The sequence below is a fragment of the Pongo abelii genome, chromosome 5 (genome assembly GCF_028885655.2).
Source record: "Pongo abelii isolate AG06213 chromosome 5, NHGRI_mPonAbe1-v2.0_pri, whole genome shotgun sequence".
NCBI classification, from domain to species: domain Eukaryota; kingdom Metazoa; phylum Chordata; class Mammalia; order Primates; family Hominidae; genus Pongo; species Pongo abelii.
In genome coordinates this window covers 138,662,281-138,689,826 of record NC_071990.2, presented here as the reverse complement: position 1 = coordinate 138,689,826, position 27,546 = coordinate 138,662,281, and the positions used below count along the sequence as shown (strand labels likewise).

The window sequence follows — 27,546 nt, the reverse complement described above, 5'->3', positions numbered from 1 at the left end:
ACAGGGAAGCAGTAGGTATCCACCTATTATGGCCACAAAGCCTAGTATAACAGTTTTAAAGCCTCCAAACCATGAAAACCATCCTCCAAAGAGTGAATTCGGGTTCCAACCAGACCACATCTGGACCGGAACATGAGCTAACTTCCGCATCCTGGCAGTGATTTCCATGACAGCTTTTCCATTGTCATCAATTTGTAAGCAGCAATTTGTTAAATTCAGTTTTCCACAAACCCCCTTCTGAAGCTAAAAGATAATTCAGTACTAACCTGTTCTGATAAATGGCATCTCTCATCTGGGTCGCCTGTACGGCTAGCAAGTCTAAGGCTCGGGCTGTTTCATTGACTATAATTTCCAGAACTGCTTGCAACCTTATGATGTGGTTTAACATATAAATAGGAGTACAGTATCCCCATGACCCATCTCGTGCCCAGGTGGCCAGTTCGCAGTATTTGATGATTCTTTCAGGGGGCCATTCATTATCTTTCCAGCCCCCTATTTCAATGTCCTTTTTAATGTTAGTATTTATTTTTTCCCCAGTACTTATTTTTGTAAACACATTTCTTTTGACTCTTTTTCTGCCTTCATCATAGACCAGATAGCTTAGATCTTCCCCTTGCTGCAGGGGGAGTAGCAAAAAGAATGGCCTTATTGTTCCTAATATACATGCCCCTGTCCATTTATCGGTTAGTAATTGATAAGCCTTTGTTCCACAGATCCAATATAACCCTGCAGGTGCTCTCCAAACAGTTGGAGCATCTAATTGGTACCATGATTGATTTAGTGTTGGGAACTGCAAAAAGGGACTAAAGTGACACAGAGGAATTGTCTATAAAGCTTCTCCATTGTGTTCTGTTCTCAGATTCTTCAAAATATTGTTGACCTAGGCAGGTTATTTCTCCTACCTGGTTCTGAAAGGACTTGCCCCAACAGGCAATACAGTATTTTCCAGTGATGGGATTCCTTAATAGCCAAACACTTGGATTTGCATTGAATTTTGTAACAAATTCAGGCAAGGTAAAATTGTCTTGTGGCATCAATTCTCTGGCTTCCCAGGGCTACTGATCTCCCATATTAGCACCTCCACATACATAACATGAAGTAACTCCTCAATTGTTAGCAATACTTTTGGCTAGCTGGACAAACCGATTTTCAGTTGATATAGGAGGAATTTGAATTTTTGATACTTCAGGATTAAAGTGTTCATTGAAAGATTTATAAAACCTGTACTGTTGTATTGGGCTAAGTTGAACTTGAGTCCCTTGGGTTTTCTTTGTGATGACCAGAGGAATACCAAGTCCTAGGAAATCTCCTGCCTGATCAAAGGTTAGTAATCCTTTATAATCCTTTATGCCCTTTAGTCCAGAAAGGCATATTTGGCTTTAGTATTGTCAGATTGAGTGGGTAGCATGTTCCAGTTGTGTACCCTATTTCTCCTCTTGGCTGGCAAACAGAGCAACCCTTCCTGTGTATAGGTGCTGGTTAAATTCATGTGTGGTCCACTGATTATCACAATCAGGGCACTCTTTTTCGGACTCTCCTATTATGGCCTTGGTGGCTCTGCTGCTGACTCTTTCTTGTCCTAGATTTTTACAGATGGTCCAAATATTATTTAGTTTACAGAGATGTGCAGCTTGGCAGGCATCAAAATATATGGAGACAGGCCCTTTATGCGAGTAAGTGAATACTTCCGTTTTGTTTACAAGTTTACTGACCCCAGTTTCTGTGGGGTTTGTATATGATGGCATTAAGGGTTCACCAAATTTGGACTTCAAATAAGAAGTCATAGGGCAAGAACTCTAGGTCATAACATATTTGGGGCTGCCCATTTCCAGGATCACAGACCGAGTAACTAGTCTGGTTGTAAACACAGGTTCCTGTATGAGTCCCTGTACACTCATAGTAGGTCTGGTATAACAGAGTTTTAGTCACACCTTTTCCAGACCAGGCTTCTATCATACAGTGATGACAGTCATCCTGGTCCCCTTTTATAACCATAGGTGAAAGTGTCAGTGGCTTCAGTATTACTAATATGATTAAACTTATACTATGCATGGGCACCTTTCTGGGCAACAAGCTTGGCAGCATTTGCAAAGATAACATGACAGCAAAATAATTACTACAAGTAAGAGTATAACTATGTTTGTAAATTTAATCTACATTTACTTATGTGTCGTTGACTTCCTCAGGCTTCAGCCATGCATAGACTAGTCAGCTTCCGTTTGTGTGACTAGAACAGGGCTCGATGTTTCCTCAAGCTTCAGCCATGCATGGACCGACCAGCCTCTGGTGTGGTTAAAGCAGAGCAGTTGTCCTTGTCAGCAGTGGCTTGGTTTCACCACAGGATCAGCCATGTCGGGTGGTCTGGGTTTTGTTGACTGGTCCACTGGTCCTCGGCGGTGGCTGCTGCTGGTTTCAGCCGGCTATGATGAACCCAAGGTATGATACCTGCAACTTTAACAGCAGTGAGTGTAGACAAGATCACAATATGGGGACCATCCCATAAAGGCCCTAAAGTGGTTGGGTTCCATCGTTTGACCCAGACAGAGTCTCCAGGTTAGAAGGGATGTACTGCATCTGTGAGGCTAACAGGTATTCTTCCTCTTACTCACCCTTGCATTTCCTGCGTGGCCTCACCTAAGGCTTGCATTTGCCTTCTTAAGGTTAATTCCCCAATTTTTTAAATCCCCTTTTATCTGAGTTATGATCAGGGTGTTGGCCAAACACTATCTTATAGGGTGAATACCCAGTTAATTTAGTAGGGGTGCACCTGACTCAGAGAAGGACCATGGGCAGCACCTGATCCCACCTTAGATGAATTTCATGGCAAAACTTTTTAAACAGCTGTTCGAGGGTCCAGTTTATTCTTTCAACTTTCCAGAACTCTGTGGGTGATAAGCTGTATGCAGTTTTCATTTGATTTTTAACCTCTGTGTTAGCTGTTGTACTATTTCTTCCACAAACGCTGGGCCATTGTCTGATCCTAAAGTTACAGGCAGTCTAAATCTAGGAATAATGTCCTTTAGTAAGATTCTGATTGCTTCCCGAGCTTTCTTTGTCCTGGTGGGACATGCCTTGACCCACCCTGAGAAAGTGCAGACAAACACTAGCATGTACCGGTAGCCTCCGGCTCGAGGCAGCTTAGTAAAGTCCACATGCAGGTTTTCACAGGGTGTAGCTCCAGTTTCTTGAATCCCTGGGGGCCATGCTGGCCCCTGCTGTGGACTGTTTGGGGCACAAGTTAAACGTTACTCATAAGTGGCTTGAGTGATGGCAGTTAGGCTCAGCAATAGAAATGCCGTCCTACAAGAGTCTCTAGTGCAGTTTTTCCCATATGTGTTCCTTGATGAAACTGTTTGATGAACCGGGGGCTATTGTTTCTGGGATAGCTGGCGAGCCTCCCATTTGAGAACTTCCACCAACTTCCTTTCTGGTAACTTCCACTTTCCTGCTCAAACCAAGCCTTTTCATTAGAGGAGTAGTTAGGGGGTTCTGTAAGAGGAAGCTCCAATAAGGGCATGGTAACTGTTTCCTCTTCCTTCTTAGTTAACCACTGTCATTGCAGCTGTTTTGGCTTCTCTGTCCACCTTTCTGTTTCCTCTAGTCTTGTCACGTCCTCCTGTTTGATGCCCTTTGCAATGGATGACTGCTACTTCTTTTGGAGCCCATACAGCTTCTAAGAGCTGCTCTATTTCCTTTTTGTCTTTGATTTCCTTTCCTTCAGTAGTTAACAATCCGCTTTCCTTATATGTGGCTCCATGGGCATGCAAAGTGGCAAAGGCATACCTTGAGTCAGTATAGATGTTTACTGTCTTTCCTTTGGCCAAAAGCAACACCCTAGTGACAGCTATTATCTCAGCTCTTTGGGCCAAAGTTCCGGCCGGCAGAGGGCAGGTTTCAGCTGCTGAATTCAGTGTTACCACTGCATATCCAGCCCATCTGATAAACCTTTAGATATGAAGCTGCTTCCATCAGTAAAGTATTTAACATGTGGGTCTTTTAAGGGCTAGTCCTTTAAGTCTTTTCTGCTTGAGAAAACTTCATCCACAGTTTCCATACAACAGTGATACCCTGGGCCACACAATGGGGGCTTTCCATGCTCCACCCGTTCTATTGGCAGCAGTGTGGCTGGATTTAGAGTATTCACAGTCTCCAAGGTTATGTAGGGGATTTTACACAAAAGTCCTTGATATCTTAACATTCTAGGGTTAGAAAGCCAGCGATGCCCCCTCTGCTCCATCAGGGTGACAACAGTGTGGGGCACCCAAATTATTACCATTCCTCTGTTGTTGGGACAGTAAGGGTCATTATCATGGCTTTTCTTTGACCTAGATTTAGAGTCATGTCCCCTTCTGATGTAAAGGAGATATGTGCTTGCAATTTCTGGAGCAAATCTCTTCCTAACAAGGGCACCAGAAAATTTGGCCTTCATTCTTCTAGTGTCCCATCTGCTTGCATCTCACACATTGATCTCTCTTAAGCCTAGGTTGGCCCTCTTGTCCTGGCTTAGCTTCCTGGTTTTGCCTAGTTTGTCCTCTATCATGACGGCGACCACGTCCACATCCTCTCACAAAACCGGTTTCTCATCCAACTAAGGCCGCCGCCAGCAAGTCTGCCTTTTCCTTAGCTCTGTATCTAGCTTTTCTCTTGGCCTCCTCATTCTGATTTACAAACACCTTAGTAGCCACCTGGATAAGCTGGGTAATATTCACACCTTCAAACCCTTCCAACTTCCGATGTCTTCTTGTGTCTGGCTTACAAATACCACATTAACCATACACTGATTCCATGTAGCCTCTGGGTCAAGTGGCATGTAAAGCCGGTAAACCTCGCAGAGCCTCTCATAAAATTCACTGGGACTTTTATCTGGCTTCTGGCAGACCTCTGAGACCTTTCCGATATTGGTGGCCTTTTTCCCTCCAGGCTTTATTCCATTTAGGAGTGCCTCTCAATACCGCTGCAAACTTTGTAGCCCTTGAGACTGGTTAGGGTCCCAGCCTGGGTCAGCCTCTATCAGGAGTGCTTGTTGTGTATACTGCCTGATATCTCCTGTGCCTGAAGGTGCATTTTTCTCCAGCCACTGGAGAGCAGCTTGTATAACTCTACGGTGCTCTTCCATATTAAATAATGACAGAAAAAATTGTTTGCAATCAACCCAGGTAGGATTGTGAGTTAGGAAAATGGACTGCATTAGATCTATAAGAGCCCGAGGCTTCTTTCTATAGGAGGGAGTATGTTGTCTCCAATTTAAGAGATCAGTAGTAGAGAAGGGCTGATAAACGAAGAGCTGTTCTCCCCCTTGGACTTCATTCTGTGCATTCAAATAAATTTGTCCCCATGTTTCTCAGAGTGGCATCTGCATTGCTTGGGCACGGACCGACCTAAGGCAGCCGACCTCATCACCCTGGAGTTCCTCCCTTGGCTTTTCAGTCAAGGGCTCTGGCTCCTCTCTGCGTGGTGTTGCCTGAGGGGTGCTTCCTTCTGAGTCTGAGTCTCCGGAGGCAGCCAGGGCAGCCTCCTGTCTAAGCCTTGCCAGAGGTGGATAAATTGGTGCATAGTGTGGTGGAATTTCTAACTCTTCAGGTGGGGCCTATAGGACAGGTTTTTACTGCTTTTCCTGTGACTTTTCTTTTTCTGATGCCTTGCAGTTTCTTTCTATTGCTCCTGGTTTTCTCTTGGCCATCAGAGTCTTACAGTAGATCTCAAAGCAGGCCTGCAGCCACTTAGGGAGGGTCTGAATTACACTTAGCCAGGAGTCAATATACGGAAACTGATCCAGGTAGCCGGGCTGTTCTCCAAGCCTGGTGACCACCCAAAACACTCGGCCAATTATCTCCCTGTCTATTGTCCCCTCGGCTGGCCACCCTACATTAAAAGATGGCTATTTTATCTCAAAAAAGTTCTCAGTTTCTGTGGAGTTACCTTAACCCCATAATCACCATTAAAACCTTTTTTTAAAGTTTCTCAGCACGCACTCCAGTGGAATAGGCTTTGACACTTTTCCTCCCATTTCCTCCCTCGTGCTGCGCTTTCACTCTCACTTTCACTCTTGGATCCACCAGACTGGGTCCTATTACAGGAGGTTCAGACACTGCTTAGCCAGGAGCATGCCTTAATTCCTGTCACAGCTAGCCGCAGCCGTGGAACTGGTCCTATGTGCCGTATGCAGTGTCCTAGGTCTGGTTTTTCCCACACTTGCCTGGGAGCACACAGTCCACGCTAAGAGATCTGTGCTTCCCCACGTCAACCCTGCCTTGGTCTCTCCTGAGACCATCTCTTTTACACACTTTCACACACCTCCCCCATCCCCAAAATGGTTTTCTTTTCTGACCAACTCACCAGCCCCACTTACGTCTGGTGTCAGTTAGGGTGTGAGTTTCATCTGAATCAATGGGCCTCTCCCATTGTCCCAACCCCCTCGGGTCAGACTAGTTGTCATGCCCTTGGAGGTGACCAGGCTCCCCTTCCATCCTTATGGGACGGGTCTTGCCTTAGGGCCCAAACCTTACCGCGATTCATACGTCTACGCGCTGTTCCTGTGACTGTCCTGCAACCCTTTCCACTGGTTCCATTTGCACTGTTGGAGGAAGGCTCCAGAATGTGGAATGGCTGTTCTCCTTCTGGGCTAAAACTCTCCTGGTGGCACCAAGGACCCCAGATTTCCCATGTCCTGGGGCTCTAACCCACAGGCAAAGGAGACAGAAGATCTGCCATCTCCAATCCCGGACTGGCCCCCGGAAATGTTGTGGGACAATCAAAGATTGGAGAGACCGAAAAAGGTTCAGGAGAGTTTACTAAATTAAGGTGATCAGTAGGACACATGTCCAGAAAGTCTGAGCCCTGAACAAAGGGCTTTTCCTACTTTTAAACATCTTAAGGTAGGAACTACATGAGGCAGGAAGTGAGATACAGAAGCAAGAAACAAAGGCAGCATTACAACATTTGTTACATTTTGAGAAAGACATGTCTTGCAACCTAAACTTATCAGTCTTGTGACCCTGCAGTCGTGCAGGAACTCACTGGGCCTGTAATAAACTTTGAGGAATGTGGATTTGGGGAGTATAGATAAGGTCCACTGTCCACAGAGAGAAGACAGGCTGTTAATATTCCCTTTTAACTTGAGTGTAAGGGAGGGGTCACACTTTGCAGCAACTTTAAGAAGATTTTAAAATTTCTATTACTACTACTACTATTACATTATAGTTGATTTCCTTAATTCCTTCTTCAGGTCTACAGGGTAATGGCATGAGGGTCCACCATCTTGTCTTGCCACTGTCTAGGACACACACATGGCTCGGTTCATAAGTCCCTATTAAATGTTTCTTTCTAAGAAACTGGGTATGTCAGCTTTTTTCTTTGACCTCTCAGCTTCCTTGGACTTTAAGGGTAGGTTTGCACAGACCTGCTCACTATGGAACATGACTTTTTTGTTCTTTCATGTATAATTTTAGTACCTCTAAACACATGTAGTAAAAAAAAAATGGTAAGAAGAATGATATAATGAATCATAGACAGAGAACAGATGAGCTGGTTCAATAGATTTCAAAGACAATGTGAAAAAGATCTAATGTAGCTCAAAAGGAGTGTCTTCCCCATTCATCCTTTTAAGGAATCATGTGGTTTGACAGGCTCAAAATCTTTCTCCAGCTCGCTGGAAAGTGGGTGTGAAAATGGAAGAGGAAGAGACATTAGCTAAATGGAGCCCAGGACCACTATGGAGTGGGAAAGGCTGAAAAATATGGCAGACAGCCCCGTGGAGAGCCAGATGCAGTGGAAGGGTATGGGGCATAGCAGGGAGATTAACTGGGGAGCTACCAAAAAGAGAGGAAAAGACTGAATCAACGAGAGACCGCTCTTGCTTTAAACCACTGCCAGGGGCCCCGATAGCTGCAACTGCCAAGCATATTACTCAAAATCACCCTGGTAGCCAAGTCCTAGTCCTTGGCAGCCTCTCCGCCTCCTGGGGCCAGATTCCCTTAAGGCCCCACGAGTCGTTTCATTCATTCACCTGCTTGCCACTTGCACAATCCCTGCACTGCCCTGCCCTTCGGGTCTGCCCATCCTCAGTGTTTTGCCTTTCTACAGCTAATGAAGCCCCAACAAAAAAACGAGCTTCCCAATAAAAATGAGCTTCCACATAAAAGTGACAGAAAATGCTTTTTGAAATGATTTTTATTCTTTCATATTTTTCCTAAAATAAAATAATATAATGTAGTATCAAAATAAAATTGTAGTTGCTTCAAGGAACCATCTGCCTTAAACCCAGGAGTGATTGTCTGTTTGTGGATTTTACAGTTTCCTCTTTGGTCCTGAGCTGGTTAAAAGGAACACTGGTTGCCTGAACAGTCACACTTGCAACCATGATGCCTAAACATTGCTTTCTAGGCTTCCTCATCAGTTTCTTCCTTACTGGTGTAGCAGGTAGGTGCTTTGTTTCTTTTTAATTGCTCATAGCTTTGTCATCTGAGTCCGATCAAGGATCTGTTAGATAGAAATGGCACTGGTGCTTTTTTGAACTTTATAAAGGCTGCAGCTTTTGATGTCACTAAATGATCAGAGCAGGCATGGGGTTAGTGTCTATCTGCAGCTTGAATGACCCCACATGTACTTAATGAGTTCCCACTAAAGAAAAGGCTCTCTAGAGGGTGCAGAGACTTCATACAGAACAAATGTACATCCATTTCTCTCTCTCTCTCCCTCCCTCCCTCCCTCTTTCTTTCTCTCCCTCTCTCTTTCTCTCTGGTTCTCACTCACCTTAGAATGTCTTTTACCTTGAAGGAACACTATATCATGGTGGTTACCAGCACAGGCACCTAAGCCAAACTGTCATGGTCTGGATTTCAGATCTGCCATTTACCATCTAGGAAAACTTGAGAAATTTACTTAACACCCTCAATTTCCTCATTAGTAGAATGGGGATTCTAGGTCACTGTGAAGATTAAATGAATTAATATATGCCAAATGCTTAGAGAAGTGCCTGGCACAGGATAGGGACCACAAACAACAGGTGAGAATTTGCTTCTGGTATTCATGGAGGAAACTGCAGGAGTGTAGAGCATCTTATCAGCACCACGTACTTCTGAGCAAGCCTCTAAGAATCCAAGTTAACAGATGGGTACCTCTCAGTGTAAGCGATTTAAGTAACTTGCCAAGATGGTGCAGTTGTCCAGTGACTAATACATAAAAGCAATTCAAGCCTTCATCTTCCAGAAATGCTTGGATTTGAGAAGACTCTGGTACTTGGTAACAGCAAGGGCACATTTAGCAAAATACAGCAGGAATTCAAATGCTACCAAAATGTTCCTGGCTCTGCATCTTACCAAGCCTGTAACCTCGAGTAAGAGATGCAACGTTTTTAAAGCCTCAGCTTCCTCATCTGTAGAATGCAATAATAAAAATATTTACCTTACTTGGTGGCTGTGGGAATTAAGTAAGTTGTAAAGCTTTGAACATACTGCCTAATATAAGTTAACGTTCATATATGTTCAATGTTTGATGAATGCCAGCCAGAAGGAGGAGGAGGAGGGAAGAAGGAAGAAGATAAAGTATAGCCTCAGCTTCTAATTGGTCTGCCTCTTTCATTAGCTCCTCTCTCCCATGGTTTTGCTCTTGGTTTTCTGTTGGAGAGAAACGGCAGGCTCTGCACTCAGACTGTCTGGGTACAAAATCAGCTTCACCATTTGTTGCCTGGCAATCTCCTTCAGGTCTCCAAGGCTTCGTTTTTTCAGTCTGTAAGAGGAAGACCATAATGCACAGTACCTTCCTCATAGAAGAGCTGGGCAAATTAAATGAGTGAATGCAGATAAAAGTCCCTCAGTGCCTGGTGCAGTGTTATTACTGTTGGTGGTGGTAGCACTGATGTTACAAAAATGAGAGAAGAAATCCATAGACAGAGAGATAAAGGGCATTAAGCCATCTATCTTCATGTTAGCAAATCAGTTCTAGGCAGGCCTTCAGGAAATTGTGCCTGTCATCTCCTGAAAACTTCTGGAATTTTTATGTTCTAAAGATGATTGATCAGGCAGTGGTTTTTGTGAGCAAAATCAATTGTGGCTGTAGACTCTTTCCAAGAACACAACACCATTTGATGCACTGATGGTGGTCCAAACAATAAAAGTGAAAACAAATTAAAAAACAAATAACAGTATTCACACTATTTGGTTGGTAAGAAGAAATGCCTGAGGAAACGGTCTTTTTCATTTGAAAATAACAAATCTTGAAAGTTCAGAGCTGAGACCATGGGCTTGGAAGCGTTTTTTTAACCATCTCAATAATGTGATACATTTGAGCAAAGACTTGAAGGAGGTGGAGAAATTAGCCATGTGAAATCCAGAGGAAGAGCAGACCAGGAAAAGGGAAGGGCCAGTGCAGAGGCCCTCAGGCAGAGTCACTGGGGTCATGGTGGAGCAAGTGAAGGAGTCAACACTGCAAACACAGGGGTCGGGGTGACCGAAGATGAGGTCAGGGAGAAAACAGAAGATATGCTCCCTGGCCGGGTGCAGTGGCTCATGCCTGTAATCCCAGCACTTTGGGAGGCTGAGGTGGGTGGATCACTTGAGGTCAGGAGTTCGAGACCAGCCTGCCCAACACGGCAAAACCTCGTCTCTACTAAAAATACAAAAAAATTAGCCAGGCGTGGGTGATGGGCACCTGTAATAACAGCTACTCAGGAGGCTGAGACAGGAGAATCACTTGAATCCAGGAGGCAGAGGTTGCAGTGAGCTGAGATCACGCCACTGCACTCCAGCCAGCGTGACAAGAGTGAAACTCCGTCTAAAAAAAAAAAAAAAAAAAGATATGCTTTCTAACTCCTTCTCCTTCTGCCCAACTTCTTATCCCTTATAAAAAACCTTGAACCCTAAATAAAATTTTGCCAAAGTTCTCTTGCCTCCATGTGACTAAAGGCAAGTGAGGTTGTACCACCTATGTTGCACAATTTGAGAAAGAAAACACAAGTCATGCCAATGCAAAATTATCCCATGCCATGCCATGATTAGTCTCAGAAACACTACCCCCCAGCAGGGTCTTGGGCAGTTTTCCTCATTAGCATGGCCATTTCATCTGAGGGATTATGCTTGGATACTTGGAACCAGGATGCAGGCAGGTAAATACAGCCATTCAGGAGTGGGACAGCAAAGGCAGACCTACCTGGAAGCAGGACCCAGAGATTGAGCAAGAACCTGCGAAAGGAGGGACTGAGTGCTGGGCTGAGGTCCTGGAGCCAGAATTGGTCTCTAGCAAATTTTGCTTGAGTAGTACCAATGTAGTGGTTCCTAAGAAGATGGTTGGTGGTCTTAGTGTGGGTCTTTCATCTCAGTCATTATATTCCATCACTATTTGAGAATAAAATAAGAGCAATTTTTTTTTACTGTAATTTACTTCCTCCACAGCCTGGGAAATAGGGTGGGAAGATATCATGTACATGTTTATGATCTGGAACTCATCATTCTGAGACTTTAGCATGCATCAAAATCATTGCATTGAAGATTCAAAATGTCGATTTCTGGGCTCCACCTCTACTATCTGCACTTAGAGCAACTACTTTAGGGAATCCTGATGCAGGTATTCCATTGAAAACTACTGCTGGGAACAACAGTGCTCCAAGCAACGTTCAATGTTCTTCCTTCTCTTATTATCTTAGGAACTCAGCCAACACATGAGTCTCTGAAACCTCAGAGGGTACAATTTCAGTCCCGAAATTTTCACAACATTTTGCAATGGCAGCCTGGGAGGGCACTTACTGGCAACAGCAGTGTCTATTTTGTGCAGTACAAAATGTAAGTAAATTGAGCCTCCTTCAGCTGATAGAGATGGCACTGGGATAACATGTTCTAGAATGCAATGGAGTGTTAGGATCTGAGCTTTTTTTCAGTTTCAGAGGGGTTGAGAAGAAGCCAAGGTCAGGATAGCAGTGACTTGTCTCCACTGAAGGCTGCCTGGGGACTCAAAATGCATGATGGTATGCAGTGCACTGGGCAGATACTTCAGCCCTAGATCTTCACCAAGACCTCACAGGCTCAGCCTTCGCCTCCATGGAGGAGCCTGGCACATGGTGGGTTCTCAATATAGATTTGTCAAGCGAATGTTGGAAGCAACTTATTTAGCACATAGCAAGTACTCAGTGAGTGAAACTATCGGTAGTTGAAAAACAAGTTGCGGCAAACGTGGTGAGTGTGTAAAATAAGGTTTTAATTAAAAAGTCACTTTCAGAGTGGATTTATTATTTAGAAAATTCCTTTCAAAAACTAATGACTCTCATAAGCATGAACACAAACTGGAACACGCTGCTGCATGTTCCTCTCATGTGATCCTCAGGCTACTCCTGCTGGATCGTTGCCAAAACTCAGATATAATCTACTCCTTTCCTGGCTCAAGGCTTGGAAACAAACACTCCTGAGTTGAAAATGTCAGGTTTTTCCACTCATATATTTCTGGGGGGTGAGGGGGGTTGAGGCTCAATCCTGTCTCCTGACAGTGAGACAGGAGATATTACAGTTTAGCTTTCATGGTTTTTCACTAGAAATTCAGAAAATCAAATGCAGCTATGGCCAAAATAGCAATTTTTATCCCATAAATTCATCCATGTCTCTCCAGCATGGGGTAGGTCCTAGGTCAGATTTTCCTTCTAATTAATTTCAGAAGGAATATCCCCAGAAGCATCTCCATCTTTAACCACTGCTACTTCTCTCTACATATTTTATGTAGCGATTGTAAAATTTACAAATCTTTACAATGAACGTTTATCCATTACAAAAGTAGATTTGTGCATTGCTGGAGATACTTTCAGCATGTAGGAAGTAAAGATTGGTACTCTTTTTATACTTCCCCTGGAGCAGTATAAATAGGTCAAAAGTGGACCTATTTGTGGTCCAAAGTACTAAGAAGATTAGAAACTGTTTTACCGTGAATCTAATGAAGATTAAACTTCAGGACCCCAAAGCAAGGATTTTATATTTATAAATCTTTTCTTAAAGAGGACTCTCAAGCTGCTATGGTTTGAGTTTGTCTCCACCAACATTCATGTTGAAATTTGATCCTTAGTGTGGTGGTGTTGGAAGTAGGGCCTCATAGGAGGTGTTTGGGTCATGGGGATGGAGCACTCATGAATGGCTTGGTACCATTATTGGTGCAGTTGAGTGAATTCTCACTCTTGCAAGACTGAATTTGTCATGGAAATGTTTCTATGAGAGTGGTTGTTGTGAAGCCAGGATGCCCCTTGAGTTTGGCCTCTTCACGCGATCTGTTTTCCCCATTGACCTTCTTCAGCATGTTCTCATACAGCATGAAAAGCTCTCACCAGAAGCCAAGTGGATGCTGGCAGCACACTTCTTGTAACTTCCCAGGCTGCAGAACATGGGCTAAGTAAACCTCTTTTCCTTATCAATTACCTAGCCTCAGGTGTTCTGTTATAGAAACACTAAATGGACCAAGATTATATAAATTTCAGATCCCAGAATACCTGAATCCATTCCTGTCTCTAAGGGATTTTCAACAGCACAAGACAAATTTATAATTTTGAAAACTTTCACTTTGGTGTATCCAGTTCATGGGCTATAATACTGTTATATCCCTTGCGTTTAGAATAGGATAAACAATGAGATGTTATTTTAAAAGAGAAGTCTGTCATTACAGCTAAGTTAAAGACTTATTATAAATAAATAATAATTTTAAAACATCAAATTATACTCAATACCTGTTGTGGTTCTGCTTTAATTATGATGGAATGAAACTGCTGTCACCATGTAGATTACTGAGTACAGATACCGTTGATCTTCCTTATTATGTGTCTAGAAAACTAGATTTCAAGTCTTTCAATAAATATTTTGGGAAACCTTTCTCCCCAGACTCCAATTCCTTCTCTGTTCCCCACCATCACTTTGTTGCATTGGTCTGATTTATGGCAGGTAAGGAAACAAAGCGTGAATCTTCCCTTTGACTATTACACCATCCTGTGGCCTCAGGCTGAGTCAACCTCTCTGCCTCTTGCCTCACTACCTTTTTTCATGGGTTTCCCTCCCCCTCTCCCAACCCCTAATTACAGGGCTCCATATATAGTCCTCACTAAAAGTTCCTGTCAATTTTCAATAAAGAGATTAATCATGTATGTTGGATAAGCAACACCTGAGATGAAAAGTGGTAGCAACTTCTCAGAAGCAGCCACATTACTCAACAGCAAGCTGATGAGAAGTGGAGAAAAACCACAAACAGCCAAAACCACAGAGCATTAAGGATGGGGAGAGTGAGTATTCAAAAATGGAAGTCAGTCCACACACAAGAAAGAACATTTTGCCAAGTATTAAAAAATAAATTAAAACCCTTATGTTAGTGATACAGAAAGTGTCAGGGATGTTTATCTTCCAGCAAGACAGCACTTTAGGTAATGCTGTGGTTTCTATGTGTCCCCCAAAAGTTCATGTGTTGGAAACTTGATCCCCAGTGCAGCAGTGTTGACAGGTGGGACTTTGGGGAGATTATTGGGTCATGAGGATTCTGCCCCCATGAATGGATTCATCCATTGATGGATTAACGAATTAATGTGTTATTGAGGAAGTGGACTAGTTATCAAAAAAGTTGGTCTGTGTATATATATATGCCATCTCTCTTGAATCCCTGTGAAGTCCTCTGCCACCTTAAGTCTCTGCAGAGAGTCCCCACCAGCAAGAAGGCCCTCACCAGGTGTGGCTCTTAGACATTAGACTTCCTAGCCTCCAAAACTGTAAGAAATAAATTCCTTTTCTTTATAAATTACCCAGTCTCAGGTATTCAGTTATAGCAACAGAAAATGGACTGAAACAGTTAATAAGAAGGAATTTTTTTTAAAGATTCTGAAGAGTAGCCATAAGCTATCATGGTGGTATTGCTATTAGAATCAGGTATAAAGAATTATTCGTCTGAAAATACTGACGACTCCTTGAGTGGAGAAAATAAACTCAGATCTTCGCCTTTTCCCTGCTACAGATATGGACAGAGACAATGGAAAAATAAAGAAGACTGTTGGGGTACTCAAGAACTCTTTTGTGACCTTACCAGTGAAACCTCAGACATACAGGAACCTTATTACGGGAGGGTGAGGGCGGCCTCGGCTGGGAGCTACTCAGAATGGAGCATGACGCCGCGGTTCACTCCCTGGTGGGAAAGTGAGTTCCATGGAGTTTCTTTGCCCTTGTTCTTCCTGCTTTTGTACAGCCCTCCCGGAGCACAGCTAGTGACCAGGCCTTGTGCTTTGCTGAGGTCTCTACATCATTATCTAATTTGGTCTAATTATCAGAACAACTCTAGGAGATAGCTTTTATTATCCTAATTTTCTAGCCCAGAACATCAAGATGTAGAGGCTTTAGTCATTGCTCCAATCTCGTGACCTGTATTATCCAACTCAGGGTTCAAATTTGCTACATCTGACTGCAGAGCCTCCACTCCATCAATTTGTTACCTTTTGTGTGTGTGTGTCTGTGTGCGTGTGTGTGTGTGTGTGTGTGTGTATGACAGGGTCTCGCTTTGTCACCCAGGCTGGACTGCAGTGGCACGATCTTGGCTCACTGCAACCTCTGCCTCCCGGGTTCAAGCGATTCTCCGGCCTCAGCCTCCCGAGTAGCTAGGATTACAAGTGTGTGCCACCACCCCTGGCTAATTTTTGTATTTTTAGTAGAGACAGGGTTTCACCGTATTGGCCAGGCTGGTCTCAAACTCCTGACCTCAGGTGATCCGCCCCCTTTGGCCTCCCAAAGTGCTGGGATTATGGGTGTAAGCCACCATGCCCAGCCCCCAAAAAAGTATTTTTAGACAGCAGAATTTGTCATAGTGCCCTAGTCCTTCCCCAAACATGAGGGTTAATTTCATGAAAATACTTATTAGAGGAATTTTCTGTTGAGGAAATTAAGACTTTTAGTCACCTCACCAAATTGGCACACCAAAAGTGCTTTCTCAGTATCCATCCTGAATGATATTTATTCCTTTTTTAGTTTAGTCACAATCATAGAATAATATATTCGAAGATACAGGTGATAAAATTAACCGTTACCAACAGACATTGGATAAAATAGTAGAGAAAAGAAAGAGAGAGAGAGAAAGAAGGGGTTTAATGTATAGATATAAAGATGTGCATAAATAGAACAAGAAAGAAAATAAAGATATTTACCACAGTCCTCATAATTGCAACTAGTCAACTAGTCATGAAGCTGTAGTTAATATTTATGACTTCTTCCTTCATTATAAACTCAACATTCACTTTCTTTCCAGCCAGCACTTCAGCTCTTTATCCATGAGGAGTTTGAGTCCTTCTGGTGTTTCCTGTCTCCACTTGACCTAACCTTACATTAATTTTTATCGCTGAATAGAGAAGCTCTAACAGGCACACCAGAGGCTACCAAGAATTCTTCTACCTGACCCCATTGTATTTATAACTATATTATGCCTTGAAAATCAGAATGAATCACCCTAGACAATATAAGAACCTCATTTTCTTTTTGTTAGTTAAATGGCATGAGGCGCTCCAAATGGTCAGGAGAGAGCCTCGACTTCCAATTTTTGGAAACCATTTTTGTTATAAACCAGAAGAATTCAAGGCCAAGCATATGGGAAACAAAACATGTCATGAGTTTTTCACTATGGGTAACAGTCAGAGTTGCCCCTCTCACTTCTACTTCTTGTATCCTAGACCAGTGAATTCTGTCTATGGAAGAAATAGCACCATATATTGGCCCCAGGCTTAGTGAAGCAGTTACCATTTGGAGCATTTACCAATTCATATGCCAATTCACAAGACGTCTCTCAAACTGAGTTTTCAATTATCCATTTCACCTTCCTACAAAGTCATGGATTTCTGAGTGACAAATATATGATATATATTTGTCCTATGGGTCTTGAGACCTTGCTTCACTCCTTTCACATTAACTTAAGTTCTTTCTCATAAGCAATGTATTGTGGAGTACTATGCTCATGAATAAGGCATTGACTACATCTATGAGTGTATGTGTGGTCCCAGGAGTGGTGAGGTGTCTGCTAATAAAAGCATTGAAGCAGTAAATAAAAATCTATAAACAAAATCTGTAACCAGAATCTATACCCAGCAGTAAAGAAAAACTATAAGCAATGTCTCTTGCCCCCTCCCTTTTGGAAGGGAACAAAAATAAACCTACCTGCAACGAGATGGAAGACAAGAGCCCCTGGAATATGGCACTATACTAGGGGTTCAACATTGATCTTCCTTACTGGAAAGTTGGACACTCTGCAGGTCAGACCAACTTTGGTAAGAGGAGAATCATATTGTTAAGTCTATATATAGCCTCCATCATGCAACTATTTTGTTCAAGATGTTTGTCCCATAGAGCAACTATAGGACACTGGGGAAATAGATGGTCACTGCATCCACTTAGATTTTTTTAAACAGCCTTATTGAGATATAATTCACACAGCTTATTCTTTAAGCATATAGCATACAGTTTAATGGTTTTTACTATATTCACAAATATGGACAACCATCACTCACAGTCAATTTTAGAACATTTTTATCACCTCAAAAAGCAACTCCATACCCTTTGGCTATCACCTTCCAGTCTCGCCATTCCCTTAGCCCTCAGCCCTGGCAACTACTAATCTTTCTGTCTCTATAGAGTTCCCTGTTCTAGATAGACTCATATAATACATGATTTTTTTGACTGGCTTCTTTCACTTAACATGTTTTCAAAGTTCATTCAGATTGTAGTATGTATCAGTACTTCATTCCTTTTTGTGGCCAAATAATAATACATTATATGGATATACCACATATTATTTATCCATTCCTCAGTTGATAGACATTTGGGTAGTTTCCACTTTTTGGCTATTATGAATAATGCTGCTATAAACAGTAATGTAAAAATTTTTGAGTGGGAGTTCTTTTGTTTTTTTTTTGTTGTTGTTTTTTTGAGAGACAGGATCCTGCTCTGTCACCTAGGCTGGAGTGCAGTGGCACAATCATAGTTCACTTCAGTCTTGAACCCCTGGGCTCCAGCAATCCTTCCACCTCAGCCTCCCAAGTAGCAAGGACTATCAGGCATACGCCACCACACACAGCTGGGCATACCTTTATATTACTCTTCAATATATACATAGGAGTGGAATTGCTGGGTCTCATAGTAACTCTATGTTTAACCATTTGAGGAAATGCCAGACTACTTTCAAAGCATCTGCACTATTTTACGTTCCCATCAGCAATATATGAGAGTTTTGATTTTTCCACATTTTTACCAATCTTTTTTGACTATAGCCATCCTAATGGATATAAAATGGTATCTCATGTGGTTTTTATTTGCATTTACCTGCTAATTAATGATGTTGAGCTTCTGTTTTATGCTTATTGGCTATTTTGTACCTTCCTCGGAGAATTGTCCATTGAGATCCTTTGCCCATTTGAAAAATTTAATTATATCTTTTTATTTTTGAGTTGTAAGGGTTCTTTATATATTCTGTATATCAATCCCTTATCAGATATGTGATCCTCAGCTAGCTCCTCCCATTCTGTGGGTTGTCTTTTTACTGTCTTGATGTTATCACTTGATACCAAGTTTTAAACTTGGATGAAATCCAATTTATCTATTTCTTCTTTTGTTGCTTGTGCTTTTGGTGTTATATCTAAGAATCCTTTGCCAAATCCAAAATCATGAAGATTTACCCTATGTTTTCTCCTAAGAGTTTTATAGTTTTATCTCTTACAGTTAAGTCTGATTCATGTTGAGTTAATTTTTGTATATGGTGTGAGGTAAGGGTCCAATATTATTCTTTGACATATGACTATCCAGCTGTCCCAGCACCATTTGTTGAAAATTATCCCGTTGAGAGTTCTTGGCACACTTGTTGAAAATCAATAGACCATGGAAGTGTGGTTTATTTCCAGACTTTCAATTCTACTCTATTGATCTATACATTTATCATTGTGCCCATACCACACTATTTTGATTATTGTTGCTTTGTAGTAAGCTTTGAAATTGGGAGGGGTGAGCCCTCCTCTTTATTCATCTTTTTCAAGATTGTTTTGACTATTATAGGTTCCTTGCAGTTCTCTAACCACCTAGATTTTTTAAGACCACTTTTCAGTACGAGCCTTTTGCTTTGCATTCATATGGCCACAGAAATATTCACATTCTGTATCTAGTACTTAGGGATCCATCCATACACCTCTTCTAACTGGTGCAAGGTCCAATTAGATCCAAATTAATTGGATAACATCCCAGATGCTAGATGGATTTTCCCCCCAACTCTCTAATTAGCAGGAGGGTGGAATAGAGTTGAGCAAACTAATTCATGGTAACTCTCAAGTTGTTTCTTGGATACATTGAAATTCAAGGCCAATACACTCAACAAGCAATTCTCTAGTTGAGGAAAAGGAGATTTTATGAAGAAACTGATGAACACCAGTGAAGGGAATTCACAGATCAGTTTGATTATTATATTCAAGCCTAGAAGTAGGGTCACATTCAAATTTACTTATCAAACAAAGCTTCCTTCAGTCTAAGCCATTAGGCCAGTCAGGTAAGAATAGCCAAAGACATTGATTGACACAGCGTTAGCTCAATTCTATTTAAATTGGGATAGTGTTGAGTTAAGAAGGGTTTGTGTGTTTTCTGTATGACCATTCTCCCTAAAAAAAAAAAAAAAAAAAAAAAAATCAGAAAAGAAAAGAAAAAAGCTTTAGACCAGGTCCTTTAAAAAGCCATTCTATTTCAGGGCCTCTTAGTAGAAGAATAAGAAACCCAGTCTATAGCTACTACTCTTGTTGATGCAATAGTGAGAGGAATCACTCACTCAGCTGCCTCCTCACCCCCAGGCTTGCGCTCTCTCACCACAGCTCCTAAGAAATTCTGAAGAACATATTTCAAAACATATGTTTCCAGGTCCTCAAGACAGCATGTTCATGGCATCTGTGATACAGACTAATGAGCCAGCTGCATGCATTGGCTCCTCTGACACCTGTTTTGACCAGCAGGATGTTATCTTAGATTAAGAAGTTCTGATTTATGGTGTCTATCTAGAGACAAAGCAAGATTTAAAAAATAAAATAGAACAAAGTAAACTTTCTTCAGTTAAAAGCAGCATTTGATACTTAGTGAGATTTCAGTATTATTTGACCCTAGAATTGCTTGGATTAAAAATAGATGTGAAGGCCAGGTGTGTTGGCTCCATGCCTGTAATCCCAGCACTTCGGGAGGCCAAGGTAGGAGGATCACTTGAGGCAAAGAATAGAGCATTTCAAGCAAGGGAACAGCATTTGCAAAGGCCCTCTGGCATAGCAAACTCAAGGGACTGAAAGACAACTGGTATATTGAAGAAGAGCATGCAGGAAGGAGTCCGTAATGAGATGGGACTGGAAAGGTAGGCAGGTACAAGAATTTTTTAAGGAGTTGTGACTTCCTCCAGAAAAATGTAATTTTACTCGGGAGCCATATGATCAGACTTGTGTATAGAAAAGATCATTTTGACTATATTTGGGGGAACAGGTTGGATGCAGATAAGCGAAGTAGCAGGTTACTAATAATAGTCTACAGGAGACACGATTTGGCTTATGAAAAGGACTAGAGAAAATTTATTCCTGGAGGGACATTTAGTAAGAAAAACTGGCAAGACCAGGTGATAGATTGGATATAATGGTGAAGAGAACATGTCAAAGATGACCTCTAAGTTTCTTGCATACATAATTAGATGAATTGCTGAGATGTTTTTGATGGTGTTTGATGAAAAAGACCAGTTTGGTGGGATGTAAGGTAATAGAGATTATGAGTTTGGTTTTGAATACGTTAAGTTTAAGATGCTTTTAAGAGATCCAAGGGACATATCTCTTCAGATCCAAGACTCAAAGTAAAGTCTTTATTAGAGACAAAAATCTGTGAGTCATTTCATGCATACACTACAGTGGGCATTGATAGGATTGCCTAGGGAGAGAGTAGTGAGTGAGAGGCAGTTCTGAGTAAGACCAGATATTGAGGGACTCTCACCCAAAGATGCCTGAGTAAGAAAAATCTTAAAAGGAGACTGAGAAGGAATAGCCAAAGAGGTAGGAGGAAATCTATGGGCTGATATGTTCATGAATAGTGCGGGAAGGTAATATTTCAAGCAGAGAGCTGTTACAGAGTAAAGTGCTATGAGGTCAAATAATCTTGACTTGGTCTTGTAACACAATCACAATCCAGTGAATGGGTCAAGAAATTTGCAACTGATTGCAAAACTGATTTTGCAATCAGTTGCACAATCTAGCACCACAGATCATAAGCCAGGAGCCAGCCCTGTGATGTCCGCGGCTGACTCACTGATAGGACGATGCCTGAAATATGTGCCTCACTATAAAAGGGACATGTGTATTTAAAGTTAACTATCACATTATTCCAATATAGTTGGAAAGCGCTTTAAAAACTTATGGTTCCAAATTAAATAGCCTGGGAGTAGGAAACTCTCTTCTTCTAAAACACTTAGAAATTCTGGATAAAATAAAACACATTCTCCAAACTCCACAGAGGGGCAAAAATAAAAATAAAGGGAATCCTTGGGGGCCAAAACAAAGTAAATGGAAATCAAAGGGGAACCAGAAGACCAACACAGTGACTGCCTCAGCTGCCCTGAGGGCATTTGCTGGCTGTGGTAACTAGACCCTGAGTGGTAACAGCCACTCCCAGGACAAAAGACAAGGTTTTAGGCCAGCACAAGGCAGGGAGTTAGAACTAATACCCCTACAAAAATCTTAAAACCTCCAAGGGCTACACTGTCAATAAAAAGTCAGACTAGCCTGGGTGTGGTGGCATACACCTGTAATCTCAGCTACTCAGGAAGCTGAAGGAGAATCACTTGAGTACAGGAGTTTGAGCCCAGCCTGGGCAACATAATGAGATCCTGTCTAAAAAAAAACCCAAAACCAACCAAACAAACAAAAGTCGGACTAAGAAAAGCCCTTCCAATAAACAGAGGAAAGTAATTTGTGTGTTTCCATCTTTATTCTGCTAAGAATCTAACACCCCCTACATTTATAAAGGTTTGAGATTCAAATACATATGCAATTTTCTTTTTTATTTTTGTTTTTGTTCTTTGACATGGGTTTCACTATGCCGCACAGGCTGTAGTGCAGTGGCATGATCATAGCTCACTGCAGCCTCGGCCTCCCTGGGCTCAGGTGATCCTCCCACCATGCTGATTTGTCATGATACATAATGTGTCTGTATATAATACATTCCCTTGATGATTTGCCAAATTTTTATGTTTTTTTCTCCAGCAAAAATAGATCCTCCAGGCATGAATATAACCCAGGTCAATGGATCTTTGTTGGTAATTCTCCATGCTCCAAATTTACCGTATAGATACCAAAAGGAAAAAAATATATCTATAGAAGATTACTATGAACTACTATACCGAGTTTTTATAATTAACAACTCACTAGAAAAGGTAAGTTCAGATGAATAGATATATTTAAGAGTTTTTTTCTTTTGTTTATTTAACCAATATTTTGGTCATATGAGATGTCCTTTTCTGCTACTCTGCCTCCTCTTATTTTTCCTTATCTTTAATTCCTTCTTACTCTCAGCCAGCATTCATCCACGGTTGGTGGTGGCATCACCATCAGAATGTGTGTGTGCCCTTTCCATCCTCCGGTTTGTCTCTACAGTCTTCTCTGCCTATCTAAAGATTGGTATTAACAGTATTTAACTGCATGTGACTGCCACAAATATTCATTTTTATGGGCTTTGCACACCTTATATATTTATTTATTTATTTATTTATTATGTATTTTATTTTTAGACCAGGTGTCACTCTGTCACCCAGGCTGGAGTACAGTGGTGATCATAGCTCACTGTAGCCTCTAACTTTTGGGCTTAAGTGGTCCTCCTGCTTCAGCCTCTGGAGTAGCTGGGACTACAAGCATGCATCATCACATTCAGCTTTTTTTTTTTTTTTTTTTTTTTTTTGTAGAGGCAAGGTCTCACTATGTTGCCCAGGCTGGTCTCAAACTCCTGGCCTCAACCAATCCTCCAGCCTTGGCCTCCCAAAGTGCTGGGATTGCAGGCATGAGCCACCATGCCCAGCATCACACCTTATTTTAAAATAGCTTTTGAATCACATGATTATTTTTGTGCCAGTTTTGCTGCGATTTTTTATTTTTTTTTGAGACAGGGTCTGGCTCTGTCACCCAGGCTGGGGTGCAGCAGTGCAATCACAGCTCACAGCAGCCTCGACATCCTGGGCTCAAATGATCCTCCCACCTCAGCCTCCCAAGTAGCTGGGACTACAGGTGCGTGCCACCATGCCCAGCTATGTTTTTTTGTACTTTTAGTAGGGACAGGCTCTGGCCATGTTGCCCAGGCTGGTCTTAAACTCCTGGGCTCAACTGATCTGCCTGCCTTGGCCTCCCAAACTGCTGTCATTACAAACATGAGCCACCACGCCCGGCCTTACAGTGGTATTCTAATCCACCATCGGTGCTTCTGTCTGGATTTGGTGGATAATTGATTTGTTCCTTTTTTGGTGTCATCTAAGATGAGGGGTTTCTGTTGTAAGGAGCAGAAACCACAGTCTAACTTGTTTAGAAACAAAAGAGGAGGGGAGGGATAATTAGGAGATAGGCAAGCAATCTCAAGGACAGAGGCAGGACATAGAGTGCCGGCAGGCTTAGTGGTGACTGGGAAGGCAAATGGAAGTGAGTTCTAAGGGATCCTGCTCTGTCTCTCGGACTTTCTGTCTCTCTGTGGCCACCGTTGCATGCCTGCAGTTATCTCTGCTCATCTCGCTGCACATCATTCTCACTGCACACTTCAAATTCTTAAAAAGAAGTCCAGGTGGGGTGGTTCATGCCTGTAATCCCAGCACTTTGGGAGGCTGAGGCAGGCAAATCATTTGAGGTCAGGAGTTCAAGACCTGCCTGGCCAACACGGTGAAACTCCATCTCTACTGAAAATACAAAAATTAGCCAGGCGTGGTGGTATGCGTCTGCAATCCCAGCTACTCAGGAGGCTGAGGCACGAGAATCCCTTGAACCTGAGAGGCAGAGGTTGCAGTGAGCCGAGATAGTGACATTGCACTCCAGGCTGGACGACCGAGTGAAACTGTGTCTCAAAAAACAAACAAAATTCTTAAAAAGAAGTCTCTGACCACAGGGTCAACCAGCCAACAGCCCTCAAGGAGAAGTCGAGTTTCACCTACACAGCCACTTGCCTTGTCCCTTTACCAGGCTATGGCCTAGGACTCTGGAAAAGAAGGGTGTGTCTGGGAAGAAACCCCACAACCCATCTACTGCTGTGACCATGTACAACTTGTTAATTTAAACAAAAATGCAGCTGTGACTTAATGGCAGCCATTTACCAACTGATTATTTTCTCTCTTGTGTGTAGGAGCAAAAGGTTTATGAAGGGGCTCACAGAGTGGTTGAAATTGAAGCTCTAACACCACACTCCAGCTACTGCGTAGTGGCTGAAACATATCAGCCCATATTAGACAGAAGAAGTCAGAGAAGCGAAGAGAGATGTGTGGAAATTCCATGAATTGTGGAATTTGGCATTCAGCAATGTGGAAATTCTAAAGCTCCCTGAGAATAGGATGACTCGTGTTTGAAGGATCTTATTTAAAATTGTTTTTGTATTTTCTTAAAGCAATATTCACTGTTACACCTTGGGGACCTCTTTGTTTATCCATTCTTTCATCCTTTATATTTCATTTGTAAACTATATTTGAACAACATTCCCCCCAAAAAACTGAAATGTAAAGACAAGGCAGAGAATAAAGTGTTCTATGAAATTCAGAACTTTATTTCTGAATGTTACATCTCTAATAACAACCTTCATTCTTCTAAGACAGCAAAATAAAAATTTAACAACCAAGGAATAGTATTTAAGAAAATGATGAAATAATTTTTTTAAAATAGCATTACAGACTGAGGCAGTCCTGAAGCAATGGTTTTTCACGCTCTTATTGAGCTAATTAAATTGACATTGCTTTGACAATTTAAAATTTCTATATGGATGAATATTTTTCATACATTTCTATTTTATATGAATATACTTTTTATATATTTATTATTATTAAATATTTCTACTTAATGAATCAAAATTTTGTTTTAAATTCTACTTTATGTAAATAAGAACAGGTTTTGGGGAAAAAAATCTTATGATTTCTGGATTGATATCTGAATTAAAACTATCAACAACAAGGAAGTCTACTCTGTACAATTGTCCCTCATTTAAAAGATATATTAAGGTTTTCTTTTCTGTTTGTTTTTGTTTTGTTTAGTTTTTAATCCTGTCTTAGAAGAACTTATCTTTATTCTCAAAATTAAATGTAATTTTTTTAGTGACAAAGAAGAAAGGAAACCTCATTACTCAACCCTTCTGGCCAAGAGTGCCTTGCTTGTGGTGCCTTCCTCATCACTATATAGGAGGATCCCGTGAATGATGGTTTATTGGGAACTGCTGGGGTCGACCCCATGCAGAGAACTCAGCTTGAAGCTGAAAGCACACAGTGGGTAGCAGGAGAAGGACTGGTGTTGATAGGTGCCTACAGAGACTATAGAGCTAGACAAAGCCCTCCAAACTGGCCCTTCCTGCCCACTGCCTCTCCTGAGTAGAAATCTTGTGACCTAAGGCTCAGTGTGGTCAACAGAAAGCTGCCTTCTTCACTTGAGGCTAAGTCTTTATATATGTTTAAGGTTGTCTTTCTAGTGAGGAGATACATATCAAAGAACATTTGTACAACTCCCCATGAAAATTGCTCCAAAGTGTGATAACAATATAGTCGGTGCTTCTAGCTATATGCAAGTACTCAGTGATAAATGGATTAAAAAATATTCAGAAACGTATTGGGGGGGTGGAGGAGAATAAGAGGCAGAGCAAGAGCTAGAGAATTGGTTTCTTTGCTTCCCTGTATGCTCAGAAAACATTGATTTGAGCATAGATGCAGAAACTGGAAAAAAAATTTATTTTGATCTCTGTTTTTGAATTCTTATTATTTATATTTTGCTTACTACCTTTTTTGCCTTTTGTCCTTTTGTGGGGAGGGCGATGAATTAAGAGTAGCGGGGTGGGTGGGGAGTAAGTAAAATTTCAAATAGGATTTTAGTGAATGAAATTCAGTAGTCCTGAAGCCTGACTTAATAAAACAAAATTCATTTGTGGTTGTTTCATGAAAATTATTAGATAGAATCAAGTTTTATTTGTATATTGTTTGCCTTGCTCTGGTTTTGCTTTTGTGCTTAGGTAAGTGCAAAATACTCTGTGAAAATCATAATTGTCATCTTCTTCATGGTGTTAGGGATATATTGTCACACGATTTCAATAAATCCTTTAATTTTTTGCTTTGTATTTTGGAATATTTGTTATTTGAACTTTTAAAAGAAGAATACAATGTTTAAGTCTGCCAGATGAAATTCCAGTTAAACATCTTAGGCCCAAACGAAGTTCCAGCCAGGAAGGAGCAAACAGTGTTGAGCCTGACTGAGCTTGCCCTGTGATCAAATGCAATCCCAGTCTTACAGGTGCTCAGGCCAAAAGCATTGAGGTTATCTTTGTCTCCCCGCTTTCTTTCACATCATATATATTCAATGCACCAATAAATTCTATTGATCTACCTCCAAAATACAACACTTCTCAGAACTACCTATTCCAGGCCACCATCATTTCCCCTCCGGATGGTCACTATGGCTACCTCACTGGTGTCCTTGCTCTGCTTGCCTCCCTCCAGTTTTGTCTTAACAGGGTGGCCAGCATGAGCCTTGGAACATAAATCAGATCATGTCACTTTCCTGCTCTAAAACCACCAATGGCTTCCCATCTCATAAGGGTAAAAACCAAAGTCTTTATAATGGCCTCCAAGGCGCTGTATGATCTGTTTCCTTTCCTCATAATCTCCCAGGCCTCACTCCCTGATTCTCACCTTGCTCACTCTTCTCCAGCACACAGACCCCTTGCTTGCCCTCAAATACAAATGCTACCTAGGCTTCTGGGCCTTTGCACCTGTTATTTGCTGGAAGGCTGTACCCCCAGGTTTCCATAGATTCACTTCCTCACCTCTGTCAGATCTTTGCTGGAAGACTGCCTTATCAGTGAGGCTAACTTCACTATTCCATTTAAAATTGCAACCTACCCTCTGCAATGATCTATACCACTCAGTCTCCTTCCTGGCACTTAAATCACCTGACATGCTATAGTTTACTTGTTGACCTTGTTTATTGTTTATCTTCCTCCTCCTCCACTAGAATGTAAAGGCAGGTTTCTGGTTCTTTTTCCACAGCCATATCTTCATTATCTATAACAGAACTTGGTACCTAGTAGACAATTATTATTTGTTGGATAAATTAATGAAGCAAGCATAGAAGCACTGAGAGCATGAGAGGGGTGGGTCAGGAGATCAGGAGTGAGTCTTTTCCTGTAATTTCTTACAACTTGTTGCCTCATCTTCTCCATGGGTACGTGTGGTAAGTGGGCCTTTTTTTTTTACCAGGATGCAGACACCAAGATGTGCGGAGACCAGATCTCGTGCAGTCCTGGTGCCACAGCAGAGAGCTATTCTAGAATCATCATTCTTCTTCCAACTGAGTGTCACTTCCTA

General features: G+C 41.7%; 1 protein-coding gene across 3 annotated transcripts in view; it reads left to right on the top strand.

Annotated features, from left to right (window-relative positions):
- IL22RA2 (interleukin 22 receptor subunit alpha 2) overlaps nt 1–26,297 on the top strand; it is a 30,047-nt gene extending 3,750 nt beyond the window's left edge. The window contains exons 2-7 of one of the 3 annotated variants that reach the window (XM_002817404.4): nt 8,293–8,418; nt 11,639–11,774; nt 13,264–13,359; nt 14,956–15,134; nt 22,229–22,398; nt 24,339–26,297. In XM_002817404.4, coding sequence (XP_002817450.1) covers nt 8,358–8,418; nt 11,639–11,774; nt 13,264–13,359; nt 14,956–15,134; nt 22,229–22,398; nt 24,339–24,488 — 792 coding nt within the window. In that variant the 5' untranslated portion in view covers nt 8,293–8,357 and the 3' untranslated portion in view covers nt 24,489–26,297. The remainder of the gene's footprint in view (nt 1–8,292; nt 8,419–11,638; nt 11,775–13,263; nt 13,360–14,955; nt 15,135–22,228; nt 22,399–24,338) is intronic. The other 2 variants (XM_002817405.4, XM_009242288.3) reach the window with 2 other exon arrangements.
- Nucleotides 26,298–27,546: the final 1,249 nt, after the last annotated feature.